Source organism: Equus asinus, chromosome 23, assembly GCF_041296235.1.
Source record: "Equus asinus isolate D_3611 breed Donkey chromosome 23, EquAss-T2T_v2, whole genome shotgun sequence".
NCBI classification, from domain to species: domain Eukaryota; kingdom Metazoa; phylum Chordata; class Mammalia; order Perissodactyla; family Equidae; genus Equus; species Equus asinus.
Window position 1 is genome coordinate 30,638,959 of NC_091812.1, and position 20,303 is coordinate 30,659,261.

At 45.8% G+C, this 20,303-nt stretch overlaps 2 protein-coding genes across 13 annotated transcripts in view; one reads left to right on the plus strand and one right to left on the minus strand.

Moving 5' to 3' along the window:
- LOC123284727 (annexin A1-like) overlaps window positions 1-20,303 on the minus strand; it is an 85,679-nt gene that overhangs the window by 18,538 nt on the left and 46,838 nt on the right. For 2 of the 12 annotated variants that reach the window (XM_070495848.1, XM_070495843.1), the window contains exons 13-14: window positions 18,768-18,901; window positions 16,363-16,990 (exon numbers count right to left, since the gene is read on the minus strand). The exons of 4 other annotated variants lie outside the window; for them this stretch is intronic. The gene's annotated coding sequence lies outside the window, so the exon portion shown is untranslated. Of the gene's footprint in view, window positions 1-4,020; window positions 4,142-16,362; window positions 16,991-17,916; window positions 18,902-20,303 lie in introns of those variants that run through there. 6 more of the 12 variants (XM_070495862.1, XM_070495857.1, XM_070495852.1 and 3 more) reach the window with 5 other exon arrangements.
- On the plus strand, window positions 704-16,141 carry LOC139041696 (spermatogenesis-associated protein 31D4-like). Its single transcript, XM_070495694.1, has 3 exons — window positions 704-4,247; window positions 6,181-6,310; window positions 15,881-16,141. Exons 1-3 carry the CDS (start codon window positions 1,036-1,038, stop codon window positions 16,139-16,141), a joined length of 3,603 nt encoding a protein of 1,200 aa, XP_070351795.1. The 5' UTR covers window positions 704-1,035.

The window sequence follows — 20,303 nt, forward strand, 5'->3', positions numbered from 1 at the left end:
CTGCTCTGCCCAGCTCTGGGCATGAAGCAGTCATGGGCCTGGACAATGGGTGTTCCCCAGTGGGTGGCCGTGGGAGACGGCAAGAGTCAGAACTTCTGTCTCCTGACCTTGTGAAACTACGTTGACTTCCTGGATGATCAGACTCCTCTTTGAGGTAACCATTGACCTATGTTCCTCACATGGTGGTTTTGAACATCCCATGGGATAATGTATGTGACAGTACTTTATAAATGAAGCAACAAACACATGTGAACCTTATTAATATTATCATTGACCGTTTGACCACATCTACTGATTCTTGGGGCCTTCGGAGTTAATATCCCGTTAATATCCCAAGGGTCTCCCATAAAGGGACTCCTGTGTAACACCTATGCTTCTGCCTTTATTACATGTAATTCACTCTTCTGGTTTCCCAGGTTGGAGAAATTACCAGAGGGAAACAGAGGAGAAAAGGAGGCTAATTTCTATTCTGAAAAGGTGACTAGTCTTTTCTTTCCTGATCCCTCTTTAACATGTTCTCTGCAATTCCAGGGATTCACTACAGCCTGCAGTAGTCGTGGGAGGGGTTTGCCATAGGAACGGGTATGTGAATGAAGGCCTTGGGGTGAGGGCTGCTGAGTGTATGGTGAAGTCATAGACGTGGGGCATTGTGAAGGGGCAGCAGGCTTCAGGTGGCCCCTCCCTTGACAGGCCAGCAGGTCCTCCTTTCCTTGTTCTGGTCCTGGCTACAGTTTTCTACTTCCTGTCTCCCGCAGGCCCCTAGGCCGGCCTCTGGATACCACCCGCTTTCGTCAACTATTATGCCCAGACCCCTCCTGTGAGGTGTGTAATAGCACAACTGCTGAGATCAATCGGCTCCTGGAGGACCTGGAAGATGATACCGCCTCTGTGTCCTCTCTGGCTTCCACAGCTTCTGGGACTGAGTCATCATTCACTCTGTCCTCTGCCTTCTCAGAAGTCCCTCCAGGAGACCTAACACCATCCCCTCCACCTGACCCTTCCCCACCGCCCCCCTCCGACCTCTCACCTAACCCAATGACACCCTTAGCTGACTTTCTTTCACCCTCACCACCGGGTCACTCTATGCCACCAGAGCCTTTTCCTCCCTTGGAGTCCAAATTCCCAGCAGACCGTTCCCCACCCCAACCCCTTGCCCTTCCCCCTCACCCACCACATGACACCCAGGCAACGGGTCCTATTCTCCAACCAGAGGCCACTGTGTCTCTGAATACGATCTTCTCTCTTGACCGCACCCTTTCCCAAGATATAAACCCCTTACCAAATTTGTCCCAGATAATCAATCCCACTGATTCACTGGCTTGTCATCACGCACCACCAAGTCTGTCTGTCTCACCACCGACAGACCACCCTTTAACTGTGACTCAATCTAAATCGGTTTCCATCTTATTGAAGTCTGTTCCAGAGAACTCATCTCCAGATAGCCCTGGTGGGTTGTCCACTTATGTCCCAAAAATCAGAGGCACTGACCATTCAAGCCTGTCAATTTCAGAATTATCCTGGTGGCAAGCTTGTGCCAAAGACTTGTTCTTAGCACCTTCCACCTTGGCACCATGTGATTTTAATCGAGAGTTTCTTGCTCTCCATTCTTCAGAGTCCTCTCTGGAGAGACACCCTACAGCTAACCTTATAGAGCCTGGTAACCTCTCATTTCTCAGCCCTCATGTCCTGGCACTCCTGGAGAGACAAGTCCAAAAGAGGAGGGATTCCCTGATGTGGAGGGAAAAGGAGAAGGAGAAGGGTTCTTTTCCAAAAAAACTTAGGCCAGATTACCCACTAAATCCTTTGGGGAAAATGCTAGAGTCAAATGCTGATGAGTGTGACTCAGCATTCTCCCTTCCCTTTTGGAGCAGTGCAGGCAAACCAAAGGAGCTGCACATGCATGAGCAGCCCCCATATCCTAAAATCTTGGAGGACCATTTACAGGAAAAATGTATGCAGCTCTTCTGGGGTCTCCCATCTCTGCACAGCGAGTCCTTGCCCTCTGCTATCCGTGACTCAAGTGACTGCACCACAATCTTCTTTTTCAATACCATCTCAAATGCCTCCATGGGCCAAGAATCCCCAGTACCTCTCCATCGCCCACCTCCATCCTTGCCTGAGATCCAGCCCCAACCCTTGCCTCAAACCCTGCCCCAATCCCAGCCCCTACCTCTCACTCAGGTCAAGTCCCAGGCCCACCTTAAATCCCCACTGCCAATCCTACCATCTGGTCCTCTACCCCAGATAAGGATCTGTGGAGTGTGTCACCATAGACCCCAGGATGAATCAGAGTCTCTCACCTCATCTGAAATTCAACAACTGGAATGGAAAGTGTTGCAGAAGCAACAGGAAAGTTTGTGGGGTTCCCCCTCTGTAGTCCAAAGATCTCAGGAAGAATTTTGTTCTTCAGCTCCCAACTTTCCTTACCATCAGGCCTCCCAGGCCCATGCCTCCATCTCCATCCTTCCCGTAGAGTTTCCTCTCAGTGATGAGCTGAGGAAGAAACTGGAACATCACCTTCAAAAGAGGCTCATCCAACACCGGTGGGGCCTGCCCCGCAGGATCTGTGAGTGTCTGTCACTGATGATGCCTCCAAGAGATTTCTCAGAGATAGCTAAGTCAGAGAGCAATCGTGGACTCTCACGGATCTCGGTGAACAAAGATCTAAATGTTGGATTGAGCCAATCCAAAAGCTTCCATGAGAGGGGTTCAGAACTGCTTCAGGTAGAGAAGGAGATGGGGAAGGATCCGGGGCATAGCCCAGAGAACGGCCCAAAAGCTCATCTGTTGAGTGACCCAGAGAGCTCTTCAGATAAGGATCCGGCATGTGACTCCGAGAAAGACCTAAATAGTCACGTGGCAAGTCTGTCAGGGAAAAATTCAAGGGCCTTGGAGGAAAGTCTAGATCAGAAACAACTTGAAAATGTCCTGAAAGCACATTTGAGCAAGAAGTTTGAGGAAATCAGTGAGGCTCGGCTCCCTGGGACGGTGCGCAGTTCATGGCATGCCAGCAAGCAGACATTGCTGCTTTCTGACAAATCCCGCACCCAAATAACACAGAGGAGTTTGCCACCTTCAGTGGGTGGGGACTCCTCCCTGAATACCTTCCAGGAGCTTTGCTTCATTGATTCCAGTGCACAACAGATGATGGAAACCCATATTAAAAGCTTTCGTATGAGAATGGAGTGGGGCCTTCCCTGCAGGGTCCTTGAATCCATACAGGCGTTTAAATTGGAAGATGCTGCATCCCAGTCCTTGACCTATTTCTACTGTCCCCCATCAAATAACCCAACTTTGGAAGTGGACTCCAAATCCGAGGGCTTCGAGCCCCATAGAGGAAGCTCTACATCTGTTCTTCAAGAAAAAGCGGAAACAACAAATTCAGCCCTGGTCCTGGATCATCTTTGCCCTGCTACTTCACCTATGGGCAGGCAAGGACAAGGGGTGCTGAGACAATCACCCTCTGGTATCAACCAAGAGATTGCAGAGGTTGTTCAGAGGAGTAAGGGTGCCAGGCAGACTCATCTGCCTGTCACATGTGGCATCACAGGCAAAGCGAGTCAGAAATTTACTCAGCTGGGCAACAGATGCCCCCCAGAGCTGCCTGCAAGGCAAGCTGGTGCCAAACATGAGACAAAGGATGAGAGAGTGAGTCCCAGTGATAGAAGAGAAGGGCGACAGGACAAAAAGATGAAGTTGGAACCCTTTTCCGTGCACAGCACGGACAGGGACATATTCAGGGCCAAGGAGCTCAATGCTCTGCAGTCAAAAACTGGTAATGTGTTGACAACCATCAAGCCAGGAAGCTCCCAAAGGATACGTGAGAATCACAGTAAAATAGAAATTACTGGGACCATTGAAAGCCCTGCACCAAAAAGACAAGTTCCCCAAGACCCGAAGTCATCGGATCTTAAGGAACATCTGTTTAGGGAATTAAAGTCGAAACTAGAGAAGAGGAATCAGAGCCAGGTCCAAGGCCAACACACTGACAGGTCCCCTGCCTCAGAGAGCTTGACTTACAAGGCCTCACTGACTCATGCCCACGGTGTCTCCAGTGGGGACATGGGAGCTTCCCAGGTGCTGCATGTCCATCTGGAGGACCCTGGGATCAGCAGATATCAGCGGCAGGAGCCTTGGGTCCCTAAGAAAGACCGAAAGAGGTACGAGGATAAGAAATTCCCACCAGCTACAATGAGAGTGAGCCCTCCGGGCCCCAACAAAGAAGAGCTTGGTGGAGGGGATGCAGGGTTGGGGACATCCCAACCTACAAGAAAGAGTTTCCCTACTCAGATCACAGCATCAGAGGAGACGCTTGGGAGCAAGTCTTCCCAGACCTCATCACAGAAGGCACAGCCTCCTCCTGAAAGTCTGTTCAGAAAAAAGATGAACCACATTTTTCAATGGCTTCGTCCTGGGACAAAAGGCAAAAACCAAGAACATCCCCAGGAAAAGGGCAGCCCCATATCATCTGCACAGAGCAGAGGCCTGGTTAAAGGGAGAGCTGCCGTTACTGGGACCACCACGGCTCAGAAGACCAGGACGGTCCCTGGGAAGTTCCCAGTGGAGAAACTGGGGCAGCGGTGTGCAGCAGAGGTCACCCGCCCTCAAGAGCCCCTTCCTTCCCTGAGGAAGTTTGTGAAAACTGACCAGAAGGCAGAAGAGCAGGCCCAGGCAGAGCCCGTCCAGGGGCATCCTTCCAACTACAGGGCTCCCTCCTGTAAAGTGCCAAACACCAAGTCCTGCCACCAAGAAGTTGTCTTTGCTGGCCAGAATTATCCTACATGTTCTAGACGGATCAGAGACCAGAACAGACACCCTCAGAAAGTCATGGCGTTTAAAGATCAGCTATTGGATCAGAAGCGTCCCTTATCTGTGCCCCGCAGGGAGCATGTGCCCCATCCAAGCTCCACCTGCAGGCGTCAAGCCGGCCCAGGGGCCTCCAGCTGTTCTCACCACTGCTAAAGGCACTATGTTTAGGGATCCGTCTCTATGTCAACAGAAAACGCTTTTCCAGCGTTTCGAGAGCGGAAAATTTCCCACCGCAAAATAATTCCTTCTTGTGGAGAATATTAATTCTCCGCAATAAATGATTCTCTAATAATAGTGATGTCTTTTCTGTGTCCTGTGTTGGGGGCATGGGTTTCAGGTAACTCAGGGCTTGTGCTTAGGGAAAAGGAGGAGTGAGTTCAGCTCTTACTGATTGCTTCCTCTGGCTTCTAAAAGGTCACCAGGGCTCTGGAGCTCTTGTTGACAAAGACATATCACGTGCCCCCAAAAGCCCACTTCCTTCCTGATGAAGTTTGAGGAGGTGGGCTCTGCCTCCTGCCTCTTCGCTTAGCCTTAACGAAAGTGTAGAGCAGCCCACACCTTCCGCTCACTGAATGTTTTACATGCTTCAGAGAGTAGGGAAGACAGGTGTTCTCTATCCGAAGAGGGTCAAGAATAGGTATGCAATTCATAAAACAATGAAGAAAAAACAGTGGCTTCATCATGATTTAGAGGTCAGTGACCAGAGGACCCCACAGGTGGGTGAACCCTGAATGGGATTTGGGGGGTGGGGGAGGGTATTGCTGCAGTGGATCCTGGGCTGGTGGGTGAGGGGCTAGGAACAGCACAGACGCGCCTTAAGAATCTGTCATGCGAGTCATATTAATGTGTTAGGGAAGAATACTTTAAACTTTACATTGAGGTTTCCCTACTGGAAAGGCACCTGGGGGAAGTGGTTCCCCTCTGTAGGTATTTCTTCAGACTGCCAAATGATATTTTGTTGCAGAGCAAAAGCATCACTCAGCTGCCAGTAGTAACAATGTTGACCAGGTAGCCACCTACCTCCCAGGATAAAATAAAGCTGAGAGTAAGGAAAAGATGACTTGGAGTAAGCGAGGAGGGAAGAAAAAATGAAGAGGGGAAAGAAGGACCTTGCTGGTAGAACAAAGCTTTATGCCTCATCATCCATATGGTGACCCTGTCCTGTTCCCCCCGCCCCCTCCTCAATCTGATCCAGGCATCACCACCTTGAGGCTGATCCAGGCACTGCACAGCACACTGATGCCTTATTCCAAAAAGGCACCGGGCTGTTCTTTGAATACTAAACAATATCTGCAGGGAGGTCATCAGGCATGGCATCCCCCTCTTTGGGGAAGGTGATCTTGCTGCCTTCCTTCCATCTATGCTTAATAGGAATATACAAGATCTTGCCCTTAGTGTGTACAGTTCACCTATCAGGATGGAAGTGCCGCCTCTGATATTCACGGCCTCGGTGGAGCCATGGCTGGTCTCCCCCAGAACACCTGCAGCTCATGAACCAGAGGTGAGTCCCAGACTATGCACCAGGTTACAGATATATGGGGGTCTCACCATGGACTGCACACATACCCACCCTTACAATAGGGGTTTGGAGGAAAGGCAACTCCACTTAGACAGACTGGGACTCAAAAATTGGCTGAGTGTCAACTGGGGCAAAATTCAAAAAGCATTATGATGGTGAGCGTTAAATACATTAAGTTGTAGACGTCTAAGTAAAATAAAGATGGCTACAAGGGTGGAAAAATAAAATACCAATTTTGTTTTCTAAAAACAACATGATTTTAAAAATGGAAGGGAGGAGAAAAAGGGAAAAATAGAATAAAATGATTGTTCTATAAGTAATAAGAGGGGGTCAAGATATAGGTGACAAACGAAATAAGACTCCGAGTAAGGGAAAGGAATTTGAGGACATTAGAAAAGATACAAGTATAATGGTAACTATTGCAACAAAACCGAACACGCACGCACGCACACTCTACACAAATGGGGTGAGTATCCCAGAGGGCACTGGAGGTAGTTTTCCCAGAAAGGCTTGTGAATGCTAGGTGTTAAAACAAAAACCAAAAACAAAACCGGTGTCCACTACAGCCTCTCTCACTCCACACTTGTATCTTCTTGTCCAGAGTTATGCCATTGAACCCACAATGTCTGAAACTTGAGGTCAAAGAAGGAATGCAGATTCTGTGGAGGTCCTGGGAGGGGCATGGGGCCCAGAGCAGGAGACTTGAAGAGGTGAGGAGGCCATGGAGGGCTCTACCATCGATGTGGATAGACCAGCCAAAGACCAGCCTCTCAGTTTCTACATCATCTCATCTTAGGGTCCTTTACTTCCATTCCAGTGTAGTTACTGCCACACTCCAGAGCTTATCACCAGGAACACTTCAGCCATCCAGATTATTACAGTCGGACATTCCACCCCTTGGCCTCGTCTCTCATTCTTCTGATTCATATGCCCCTTGTTAACTTTTCAACTCCAGGCCGTTCATTTTTCCACTTACTCCTTGTCTGTCGGTCAAGCTCTTGTTTACATTTCCTCCCTCTCCGGGGTAGACTCGATGGTCTGTCAGCTAACCAACATTTAAAAAGCTCCGCTACTAATGGGCCCCATCCAATCCCTTTTAATCCTTCCTGTCTGGCAAAATCCCATCTCTCTGCCTTTCCCAGAAATGCCTTCCTATAACTAATTGATCACTATTGGATTAAATCTCACAATGGAGTCTACCGATGCCACAGTAAATTCAGCCCCAGCACTAGCTGGAAATCACTCACTCGTTCCACAAAGAATTATCCCATGCTTACTAACATGAGAACAAGACAAATGGAGCTTAGGTCGCTGTTTCCTTACTCCATTCTCTCTCCAGGGACACTCAAATTTATTTCAAATCTCCTCCACTTTCCTCAAATTTAGGCTGTCTCCATTTGCTCAGTAGATGTGCTGGACCACTGATCACAGAGGAACTAGAAGTCATGAGACAGGAACTTTCCGTCAATAAACCTTCACAAAAACCTTTTCCCGTTCCTCCTTTCCTTCTTTCCTGTTATATGAAAAGAGGTTTCCTTCCTAACCTCAATGATTACACTTCCTGAAATGTCCCTATTGAGAGAGCTAAACCCTCGTCTTGACGGACTGAGTCCCCTTGCCAGGTATCCCCTCGTCCCCTCCCTCTCTTTAGGAGGCACCCAGCTTCTTTCATTATTTTAAGCTTTCTATTACAGAAATGTTTAAACATGCACAAGAGCAGTGGAACTTCCCATGTACCCCTCACCCCACTTTCACAGTCATCATCTGGCACGTGTGATACGGCCCGTCTCCTACACTATGGTTAAGGGGCAAAAGCCCATGGGAACACCCTGCCATCCGTCTCTCAGGTGTATGCTTTGTGCCCATGTCACAGCTCTCACGTTTCTTTGACATTTACTACCTGTGGAGCTCACTGACCCAAAACAGATGGACAGAGCCATGGGGAGGAAATGCACTGAGCTTTAGATGCTCTGGCCATCAGTTCTGCTCAGCCCTGTAGTCAAGCCTGAGAAGTCACTGAGTTAACTCCTCCCTCCACCCCACGCAGAAAGGAATCTTCCTAAGCAAATGCAGTGCACGGTGTTGCAGTCCCTCAGTCACACAGTGACTGCAGCACGTAGAGAGCACAGAAGGAGAAAACTGTACATGTGATAAGGACTTCACATCACCATGCAAGTGTTTTCAAATATTTAGAAGAAAGTTTCTTTCCTGTAATACATTTCAAACGAGCTACTGTATGATGAGTTAAACACAGGAGATCAAACACTTTTTTATCTCCTCTCCTTTCCCAAAAGTAAAATATTACATGAAAAGATGCTCCACATCATTAGTCACCAGGGAAATGCAAATCAAAACCACTGTGAGATAGCACTTCACACACAGGATGGCTAGAATCAAAAAGTTAGATAATAGCAAGTGTTAGAAGGCCGAGAAACTGAAACCCTTCTATGCTGCCGGTCGGGATGAAAAATGGTGCAGCTGCTTTGGAAAACCGTCTGGCAGTTCCTCAAAAGTTAAACACAGAATTACCATATTACCTAGAAATTCCACTTCTAGCTATACACTCAAGAGAAATGAAAACATATGTCCACACAAAAACTTGTACACAAATGTCCATAGCAGTATTATTCATAACGGTCAAAAGACGGAAACAACCTAAACGTCCATCAACTGACGAATGGGTAAATAAATTACCGTATCTCCACACAATGTAATATTTTTTGGCAATAAAAAGTACTGATACATGCTACAATATGCACAAACCCTGACAACATTACGCAAAAGTGAAAGAGGCCAGTCACAAATAACCTCATATGATTCCATTCATACGAAATGTCCAGAACAAGGAAATTTAGAGCGAGAGGAAGTAGACTAGTGGTTGCTTAGGGCTGGGAGGATGAGAGGACAGGGGCATGACAGCTAAAGGTTATGAAGTTTCTTTTTGAAGTCATGAAAATGTTTTAAAATTGACTGTGGTGATGGTTACCCACCTGTGAATATACTAAAAATCATGGAATTATGCACTTTAAATGGGTAAGTTGTATAGTAGGTGAACTATATTTCAATAAAGCTGCTAAAACAAGTAAAGGATTTAAAAAGAATAAGGCCCTTGAGGATGACAAGAAGGGGAGAAGATATGACAAAAGATGTCAACACATTTTTTGAAGACGGAAATCTGGTGCAGGAGTGGTAACTGACTAGCAGAGCTGAGGCAAGTGCCGGCAAACCAACTCACACCACAAAATCCCAGAAGACGGACGACCCAGTGGCACCAGAGAAGGAAGAAATTAAGGGTTTCATGCTGTACACATGTTGAATATTTTGTTCTTTCCTTTGGTTTTTGTTTTATATTATGTATAATTTTTTTAAAAAAATTTGGGGGGGGGGATGCTCTTTTCCAGTATTTCGTGAAACCCTGTTGAAATGTTAGCACACTTTAAATGTGCAAAGAGGATCCAGGGTTTCTTGCCAGGGACAGAACCTGTGACAACTGTTTTAAAGTCACCATTGCACACTTCTGGGGGCTGGGTACGCTAGCGATGGCAGCTGCAGGAATCAAAGCCAGAAATCTCAAAGGTTAGGCAAAATTTGGGACAACAGCCAACGGTCCATTTTTAAAATGTATTTATTTAAAGATAAACTTGTGGAAAAGTTGCATGGATGGTAAACAACCATATACCCTTTATCCAGGTGTTCCCATTAGTATTTTGACCCATTTTCGATATCTCTCCACTTTGTCTCTGTCTCTGCTCCCTCCCTCCCTCCCCTTTCTCTCTATATCAGCACACAAACACAAACACACACACACACACACACACACACACACACGAATGTCCATGAATGTGCCATGTCCGCGCCCAGGATCCAAACCGGTGAAACGCTGGGCCACCAAAGCGGAGTGTGCAAACTTAACCACTCGACCATGGGGCCGGCCCCACCTGAAACTATTGTTGGTGGAGCTTATCTTGCTCAGACTTTAAAGGATGATTTTACAATCATGAGTCCTGGGGACCTTAGGGGCAGTCAGGACCAGACTTGCTATAAAAAAAAACAATGCCAGAGAAGCAAAGATACATAGAGGGATTTGTCTGAACAGAGACCTCCTGCAGTCGAGGGAGGGTACATGAGAGGGGTGGGCTTGAAGTGTACCTTCCTTTTGGGTAGAGACGATGGTGAAGCTGTGGATGAGGGAGAAGACGGAGAGAAAGGAGCTGTCATTACTGGTAAACCCTCTCACATGGGAGGGAAAGGATTGGGTGTCTGCGGCCCAGATAGATTCATCAGACTCAGCGAGGGAATGCGGGCAGGCAAAGGGAGGACATGACACAGGGCTTCATTCCAGCAGTTTAGCACTAAACAATGAAGCTGTAAAAGTTATAACTATTAAATGGCTAGCTAGCGTGGGGGGGAGATGAAATAAATATATATACACCATCAACAAAAATGACATTATTGCTTAAAAAGGTACAGAGATGTCAATGGGAATTTTGGGGAAAAGATAGAAAGTAGATGGGGAAAAAAATCATAAAACCTTTCATGGAAGAAGTAACCATAGGTGTGATTCAAAAAAAATCTAAAGGTACTGTCAAATATGATTACAACTGTGCTCACTAGAAGTTATGCTAAAGAGAAGCCTAGTCCCTAAATCAAGATGAGTTTGACCCTACAGGTCATGGTCCAGCACAACTGCTCTGTAAAATAATGGAAAAGTTTAAAATTTTGCTGGGAGGAGGGGATTTGGCAGAGAAAAAGAGGGAGCAGTAGGGTGAGACACCGTATGGGTGGAGGGGGCCAGATTTGAGAACCTTTAGAGGCTGACTAGCCTAAGAGGGATTCGGGGAAAAGAAGAACTACCAAGCATTTTCAAGTTGTTTGCCCTGGGTCCACGGATGTGCCACGCCCTTGTGGCCCTCTTTCTCAGGCTTTCTGTTGGTTGATACAGGCTACTCTGTTCTCTCATGCTTTTTGGTGATAGTGGATTCTTTTGAGGAGATAATGGGAGGCGGGGCTGCTGCTGAGTGTATTTCTGGTTTCATACAGGTAAAAACACATTATGTATGAGGGGAAGTTTTAGTTGAAGGCCGAGTAGATCTTGGGGATGTAAATCCCTGGGCACAGGACCGACTTTCAAAGATGACGTGGGGGTCCAAAAGGAGATCACCAAGCAATAAAAGGCTCTTAGGTAATAGCGGGGTAACAGAATAAATAGAAAATTTCACCAAGGTGAAATATATGCTATGGTGAATATGTGGAGTTGGAAGGTAAGTTGGAAGTATCTAAAGGGCCTCAGAGGGGTGGACTGATTTGCTGGCCTGGATGGTGGGGGAAGGGTTGTGGGTTCATCACTTCTGTTTTCCCCTCCCCGACCTTCAAGAACCTTCGGCGTCTATGCTAAAGCTCTGTGATGTGGGCCTGGAACTCTAGTCTAGAATGTGCACTCTTAATGCCCAGCTGCCTGAGGTGGCAGTGCACTTCTGCTGATGCAGATCACCCTCTTTGTCTGAGGAATGTTAATGCACCATGGCTGAGCTCCAGCTTGAGTTCCTAGGTATTCCCATCCCTGCCTTCCTGTGTGGGGTGGGGCTCCTTCTTCTGTCACTCTGCTACCTAAAGAGGAGTCCATGTTTCCCAAAATTTCGGAAAGAGAGAGACATCAATCAGGTAAGGAAATCAGGTCCCTCAGAAATATCAAATCTTTCTTTTCAAATAGATGCATTCAATGCTATCAATTTCCCCCTAAGTACTGCTTTGCTATACCTTATAAATTTTAATAAGTTCTATTTTAATTTTCATTTAGTTTAAAATACTTTTGAGACTTCTTCCTTGACCAAAGTGTTTAGTAGCGTGTTGTTTAATCTCCAAACATTTTAGGATTTCCAGCTATCCTTCTGTAATTGATTCCTAGTTTAATTCCATTATGGTCTGAAAACATACTTTGTACAATCTCTATTTATTTTTGTTAAAGTGTGTTTTGTGGCCAAGAACGTGGTCTATCTTGGTGAATGTTCCATGAGAGTTTGAGAAGAATGTATATTATCAGATGAAGTACTCTACAAAATGTCAATTAGATCACGTTGACTGATGGTGCTGTTCAGGTCAACTGCATCTATACTGATTTTCTGCCTGCTGAATCTGTCCATTTCTGAGAGAGAGGGTGAAATCTCCAAACATAACATGGATTCAACTATTTCTCTTTGCAGTTCTACCAGTTTTTGCCTCATATTTTGACACTATGTTGTTAGATGTATACATGTTGAGGACTATGTGTCTTGTTGGAGCATGGACCCTTTATGGTTATGTAATACCCCTCTTTATCCTTGATAGTTTTCCTTGTTCTGAAGTCTGCTTTGTCTGAAATTAATATAGTTACTCCTGTTTTCTTTTGGTTAGTGTTAGCATGGTACATTTTTCTCTGTCTTTATTTGTAATCTATCTGTATCTTTATTTTTAAAGTGGCCATTTGGTATACAACATTTAATTGGGTCTTGTTTTTTTATCCACTGACAGTCTCTGTTTTTTAATTGGTGAATTTACACCATTTATATTCAGTGATTTTTTAAAAATACGGTAGGACTCATATCTACAATGTCTATAACTGTTCACTATTCATTATATCTATTCTTTTTTCTTCTCTTTTTCTGCGTTTTCTGGTTTTAGACAAGCATTTTATATGATTCCTTTTTCTCTCATCTCTTACTATATCAATTGTTCTTTAAAAAAAATTTCAGTGGTTGCTGTAGAGTTTGTAATATACGTTTATAACTAATGTAAGTCCTCTGTAACATTGTATTCATTCCTTTCACTTATCCATATACTATAATCACCCAATACATTGTCACTATTATTATTAGCTCAATTGAGAATAAGAAAAATAAAAGTTTCATTTTACCTTAATTTATTCCTTCTCTTCCTCTTTTTAATGAAGATCCAAGTTATCATTTTCCTTCTCCCTGAGGAACTTTTAAAAAATATTTATTGCAGAGCAGGTCTGCTGCTGATGAATTCCCTCAGTTTTTGTTTGTCTGAAAAAGGTTTTATTTCTCCTTCACTTTTGAAAGATAATCTCACTAGATATAAAATTCTAGGTGGGTGGTGTTTTTTCTTCTTTCAACACTTTGAATATTTCACTCCACTCTCTTCTTGCTTGCATGGTTTATGATGAGAATCCCACAATTCTCATCCTTGTTCCTCTAGATGTAGGGTGTTTATTTTCCTCTGGATTCTCTCAAGATTTATCTTTTGGTTTCCTACAGTTTGAAGACCATATGTCCAAGTATAGACTTTTTTAGTATTTATCTTGTTGGGGTCTTTTCTGAGCTTCTACAATCTATGGTTAACCTGTCATTAATTTTGGAAAATCCTTGGCCATTACTACTTCAAATATTTTTTCTACTCTGTTCTTTCTCTTTTCTCCTTCTGGTATGCCAATTACACATGCCACATATTTTGAAACTGTCTCACAGTTCTTGGATATTCTGGGCTTTAAAATTTGTTTTCTTTTTCTCTGTGCATTTCAGTTTGCAAAGTTTCTATTGACATATATTCAAACTCACATATTCCTTCCTTGGCCTTATGCAATCTACAGATGAGCCAATCACAGGCCTTCTCCATTTCTTGTACAGTGTTTTTGGTTTCTAACATTCCCTTTTGATTCTTTCTTAGAATTTCCCTCTGTCTCTTGACATTCCTCATCTGTTCTTGTGTGCCATCTATTTTTTCCATCAGAGCCCTTAACATACTAATCCTGGTTATTTTGGATTCTACGTGTGATAATTCCAAAACCCAGGTCAATGTGAATGTGGATCTGATGCTTGCTTGGTCTGTTTAGACTGTTTTTTCTTGCCTTTTAGCATGCCTTGTAATTTTTGGTTGAAAGCCAGACATGCTGTATTAGGAAATAGGAACTGAAATAAATAAACCTTTAGTGTGAAGTTCTATGCTCATCTGGCTAGGTGTTGGGCTGTGTTTAATATTTACCGTAGCCATGCATGTCAGAGGCTTCAATTTCCTCTAGTGTCCTTGTTTTTGTGTTTCTTGTGTCTTTAGGTTCCCCTAAAGCTCCTCCTTAAACAGAGCCTATGCCTTGCAACTCTTTCAGCTATGATCCCATCACTATACTGCAGTCCTGGGGACGCGGTGGGAAGGTGTTAAGGGAGGGGATATAATTAAATCTTTTAGTGGGCCTGTGTCCCTGGGTTGTGACGTTCACAAGTGTTTCTAAGTTTTTTTTCTTTTCTTTGAACTCTTTAGATGAGATAGGAAGGCTACAAGGGGCTGAAGTTGGGTAATTGCCCTTCACCCACGTGGGATAAGGCTTGGTAGTCTTTTCCCCTGCTGAGGAGGCTTCTATTACGGAGCACACTCGGGATATTTCAAAATCCTTTAAAAATGGTAACCTTTCTCCCCCACCCTCCCGTGCCAGAAACATCAGAGTTTCTTCATGGTTCTTCACTGTGAGAACTTAGTAGTGTTCCTGGAAGTAAAACTCACGAGTAGGTGGGGCCTCCCCTTAATGGTCCTCCAGGAGTTTCTCACTTTCATGCTAGCCCACATGCATCCTCAGCAGTTTGTCAGTGTCTTTTACGTGTTTCTACCAGTTTATGGCTCTAGTGGCCTCTGCTCCAGGTAAGCTGATCTTAACTGTGATTCTCTGCATTTACCCTCTCTGAAGATTTTGGGTAGTAGTTTGCCCTGCAACCTCAATTCTCTGGTGACTTCAAGAAAAGCCATTGATTTTCAGTTTGCTCAGCTTTTGCTTCTCCTAAAGACCGTAGTAAAGACTCCCAAGCTCTTTAAGTGTTGGAGCTGGAACCAAAAGTCACTCCTCAAAGAATAATTCTTTATTTTCCTGTTCCCTTTCTCACATTTTTAAATGAGTTTGGCTGGGCCGGAGAGACACCTAAAATGGGAAGTCTGAGGAGAGGACAGACCATTGCTTTCTTAGGGGAAGAGAACAGGCAGAACTAGGGCTTCAGGGAGGACTAAGGATTCCATTTAAAGCTCACAGACTATCTGGGTGTGCTGGTAGGTTCCCAAATAAAACCCCAAACAGTGATTCTGTAGCCCTTGATTCAGTTATTTAGCGTTTCAGATCTGGGTAGGAGAACACCGTTCCCAGCACTGGATCATGAGTCATCTTGCCATGTCAGGTGCCCCTTGCCAAGCCTTCCTTCGTGTTGGGCAGATCAGGAGAACAGAGCTGAGTCTCTGAGCAGAGGTTGGAGCAAGAGCTCTGTCCCAGGATACAGGGGCCTATCTGAGGAAGCACAGATGTGACTGTGGGCCTCAGAGTCTATGCCCTCCTTGAGCAGAGGACTTCTGACTGAGAATATCAAGTGTGGACCTCATAGCCAAAAATCCCCCTTCGAGGTTTTCAAAGAAGGAAAAACAAAGTATTTTATCACCTTTAAAAATTAATAAAAGGAAGGAACGCAAAATTATAGGAATTAAAATAGAGTCATACTATTCATGGATAACAAATATCTGACTTTCCTAAACAGAGAAGTGAGACCAATGAGTTCCAGCCCCTCATTCTTTTCTTTTTGTTCTCAGTGTCAGGGCAGAGCCAAGAGGAGAAGAAAAGGTGGAACACCAAGTGGTAAGGTTCTACCTATCCCACCTGAGCTCTCCAAGGGTGACCCTTCCTGTCCTTTCCATGAGGTCCGAGGTCCATGGTCTCTGAGGATGTCAGTCGCTAGATACAGTCCCTCTCAGAAAACAGAACCCTCAGAGGAGAGGCTCATGGGAAAGCAGTCAGAACCTGAAACATTTCTCAGATTCCTGCTCTGCCCACATCTGGGCATGAAGCAGTGATGGACCTGGGCAATGGGCGTTGCCCAATAAGTGGCCATATGAGATGTCAAGAGTCAGAACTTCTGTCTCCTGACCTTGTGAAAGTACTTTGACTTCCTGGATGATCAGATTCTTCCTTGAAGTAACCAGTGACCTATGTTCCTCACATGGTGTTTTTGAGCCTCACATGGGATGACATACATATATGAATGAAAGCCCTTTGTGAATGATAAAGCAACATACATACGTGAGCTTTATTATTATCATTAACTGTGCGATCTTGAATCCTAATTCTTGGAGCTCTCCAAGTCCAATCTACCAAGGGTACCATAAAGGACATTCTACTCTGCCTCCTGAAAGATCTCTTTGCTTCTGTCTTCATCACTTTCCTGGTTTCCCAGGTTGGAGAGCTTGCCAGAGCGAAGCAGAGGAGGCAAGGAAGGTGCTTCCTCTGCTGCAAAGGTGACTAAACACGATCCTTCTTTCCTGTATCCCACTTCTTAGTAGGGTCTAAGAATTTCTAGGGCCTCAGTGAAACGTGAGATTGATAAGGGAGGGAAAATCCTCAGATTTTGAAATCCAGATTGTGAAAGTCTTGGGGAGAAGGAAACAACATAGATTGTGAGCTCAAGGAAGTGGGGGGATGTGAAAGGACAGTATGCAATGGGTGCCCCTACCTCTGTCAGACCTGCCAGGGCCCCATATATTTGTTCTGGTCCTGGCTGCAGCGATGTATCTCCTGTCTCCTTCAGTCCCCGGGGCCAGCATCACGATACCATCTGCTTTCGTCAACTGCTATGTCCAGACCCCTCCTGTGAGGTGTGTAATAGCACAACTGCTGAGATCAATCGGCTGCTGTTCCTGGAGGACCTGGAAGATGATACCACCTCTGTGTCCTCTCTGGCTTCCACAGCTTCTGGGACTGAGTCATCATTCACTCTGTCCTCTGCCTTCTCAGAAGTCCCTCCAGGAGACCTAACACCATCCCCTCCACCTGACCCTTCCCCACCGCCCCCCTCCGTCCTCTCACCTAACCCAACGACACCCTTAGCTGACTTTCTTTCACCCTCACCACCGGGTCACTCTATGCCACCAGAGCCTTTTCCTCCCTTGGAGTCCAAATTCCCAGCAGACCATTCCCCACCCCAACCCCTTGCCCTTCCCCCTCTCCCACCACATGACACCCAGGCAACGGGTCCTATTCTCCAACCAGAGGCCACTCTGTCTCTGAATACGATCTTCTCTCTTGACCGCACCCTTTCCCAAGATATTAACACCTTACCAAATTTGTCCCAGATAATCAATCCCAATGATTCATTAGCTTGTCATCACGCACCACCAAGTCTGTCTGTCTCACCACCGACAGACCACCCTTTAACCGTGACTCGATCTAAATCGGTTTCCATCTTATTGAAGTCTGTTCCAGAGAACTCATCTCCAGATAGCCCTGGTGGGTTGTCCACTTATGTCCCAACAGTCAGAGGCACTGACCATTCAAGTCTGTCCATTTCAGAATTCTCTTGTTGTCAGGCTCCTGCCAAGAACATGTTCCTCCCCACATTATCACATTCTCATTTTCAACGAGAGCAAGTTTCCCTCCGTCTACCAGAGACCTGTCTCTGGGGAGACTCTGCTACCAATCGCATGGAGGCCAGCAGCCATTCTTTCCTTGGCCTTAACGGCCAGGCATTCTTGGCAAGACAAATAAAAAAAAGAATGGATTTCCAGATTTTAGAGAAGAAATAAAAGGAGGAAGGACTATTTTCAAAACAAATGTGCTCAGAAAACCAACGGATGTCTTCAGGGAATTCATTGCAGCCACTTGACGTACAAGACACCACAGCCCCCAAAACTGGCTGGGACATCACAGGCAAACCAGAGCAGCTGAGCACTTGTCAACAGCTACTGTATGTCAAGACTTTGGGAGAAAACTTGCAGCAGAAATATACCCAGCTCTTTTGGGGTCTTCCCTCTCTGCACAGTGAGTCCCTGGTGGCCACTCTCCTGGTTTCTAGTAGTAGTGCCCCACTAGGGTCTAATTTTGTCTTATTCAATGGAATCTGTAATGCTTCTGCAGTCAAGATGTGGGATCAAGACTCTCCACCACTTCCCCATTCTCACCCTCCTCCCCTCCCCGATGTACATCCGCAACCCTTCTCTCAGACCAACCCCCAATCCCAGCCCCCACCTTTCACTCAGGTCCAGCCCCATGCCCACCTTCAATCCCCACTCTCAATCCTACCATCTTCTTCTCCATCCCAGATTAGGGACCATGGAGTGTCTTTCCATAGATCCCAGATTCAGTCAGACTCTCATAGCTCAAATGAAAATCAACACCTCAAATGGCACATGTTGCAGAAGCAACAAGAAAGTCTGTGGGGTTTAGTCCCCGCATTCCAAAAATCTCAAGAAGCCACTTGTCCTCAAGCTCTCACCCCTCCTTTGGTCAGCCAGTCCTCCCATGCCTATGTACCAGTCTCTGTCCTTCCTGGCCATTTTCATATCACCAGTGAACCCCAGGATAAAATGGAGCTCCACATTCCAAGGAGGCTATTCTCATACTGCTGCCTCCATGCAAGTAGGAATCTAGAGTCTCTGTGCAAATGCACAGAAACATCTCAGCAAAAAGGCAGACATGCTCACTCACAGCTCCATCAGCTTCAGGGCCAGAGTAGCAAGGATCTAGCAGAGACTGAATTGAGTTTCCCAGGAAGCTTCCATGAGACGATCTTAACAAAGTTTCAACTGAGGCAGGACACGAAGAGGAATCTTGGATATATCCTAGAGAAGAGCACAGAAGACAGTCCTCAAAGGGTCTCAGAATGCTACCTACTAAAGAGTCTGAGGGCTGCCTCAGAGACAAAAAGTAGCTGTGTGTGTCACTCAAGGAATTACTCAGGGAATGAACTCTTAAATGTCTCAAGGAAGGACACAGACCAGAATGAAATGAAAACCATTCTTAGATTACATCTAAGCCAGAAGTTTTGGCAGATCACTGCGGGGAGGATCCCCCTCGGGGTGTGGCATTCATGGCTGGCTGAGGACAACCCATCCCCTCCTTCTGGGAGTTCCCAGAACAAGATGGAAAACAGACATTTGAAAAACATAACAGTAGGTGGGGGCCACACCCAGATGACCACTCCAGAGCTTTCTTTTCTGGATCCCAACACCCGATAGGTGCTAGAAGCCCATATTATAAGGTTTCGTGTGAGTCAGAGGTGGGGCCTACCCCTCAAAGTTCTTGAATCCATAAAATCCTATAAGTTGAGAGAAGCCAAAACACGGCCTCTTCCCCAATTTGACTTTCTCTCCTCAGCCACCTATATTTCTGGGGTGGATTCCAAAGCTGAGGTTTCCAAGCCCCTTGAGGGAAGCTCTAAAAGTTTCCAGGGAAATAAGGTGAAAACAACGAATTCAGTCCCCATCCTGGATCTTCCACTCCCTGCTACCTCATCTGCGGGCAACGAAGGACAGGGGGCCCTAAAACCATCCCACTCTATCGACCAGGAGCTTGCCAAGGACATCCAGGCAATCGAGCATGGCAGACAGACTTCAGAGATCCTCACACACAGCTTTATAGACAAAGTGAGTCAGAGTAAGACTGCACTAGACAATAGCAGATGCAGCCCAGAGGTGCCCACAAGGCAAGCTGGGGCTGGACATGTGCCAAGGGATGAGAATGGGAGTTCCAGTGATAGACAGGATATCATTCAGGGCCAAGAGATGGTGGAGAATAATTGAAAACATTTTTCCACGTCCACCATGAACTTCAGGGAGATATTCAAGGCTGAGGAGCTGTGCGTTCTTACATCACAATCTTGTGACATCTTGACAACCAACAAGTTGGGAAGCTCCCAAATGGTAAATATCAATATGAGCAAAGTAGAAACTACCCTGACCAGCGAATGTCCCTCACCAAAAATACCAGTTCCCCAAGATTCCAAACCATCAGACATTAAAAAACAGCTCCTTACCGAGTGGAAGTTTCAATTAAAGAGCAAGGAACATAGCCAGCCTAAAGGCTCTCCCGCTGACATATCCCTTACTTCAGATAGCTTGCCTTCCGACTCCTCACTGACTCAGTCCCAAAGCGTCTCCAGTGGGGACATGGGAGCTTCCCAGGTGCTGCAAGTCCACTTGCAGGACAATGGGGATTGGCGGGAACCCAGGGCCTCTAAGCATG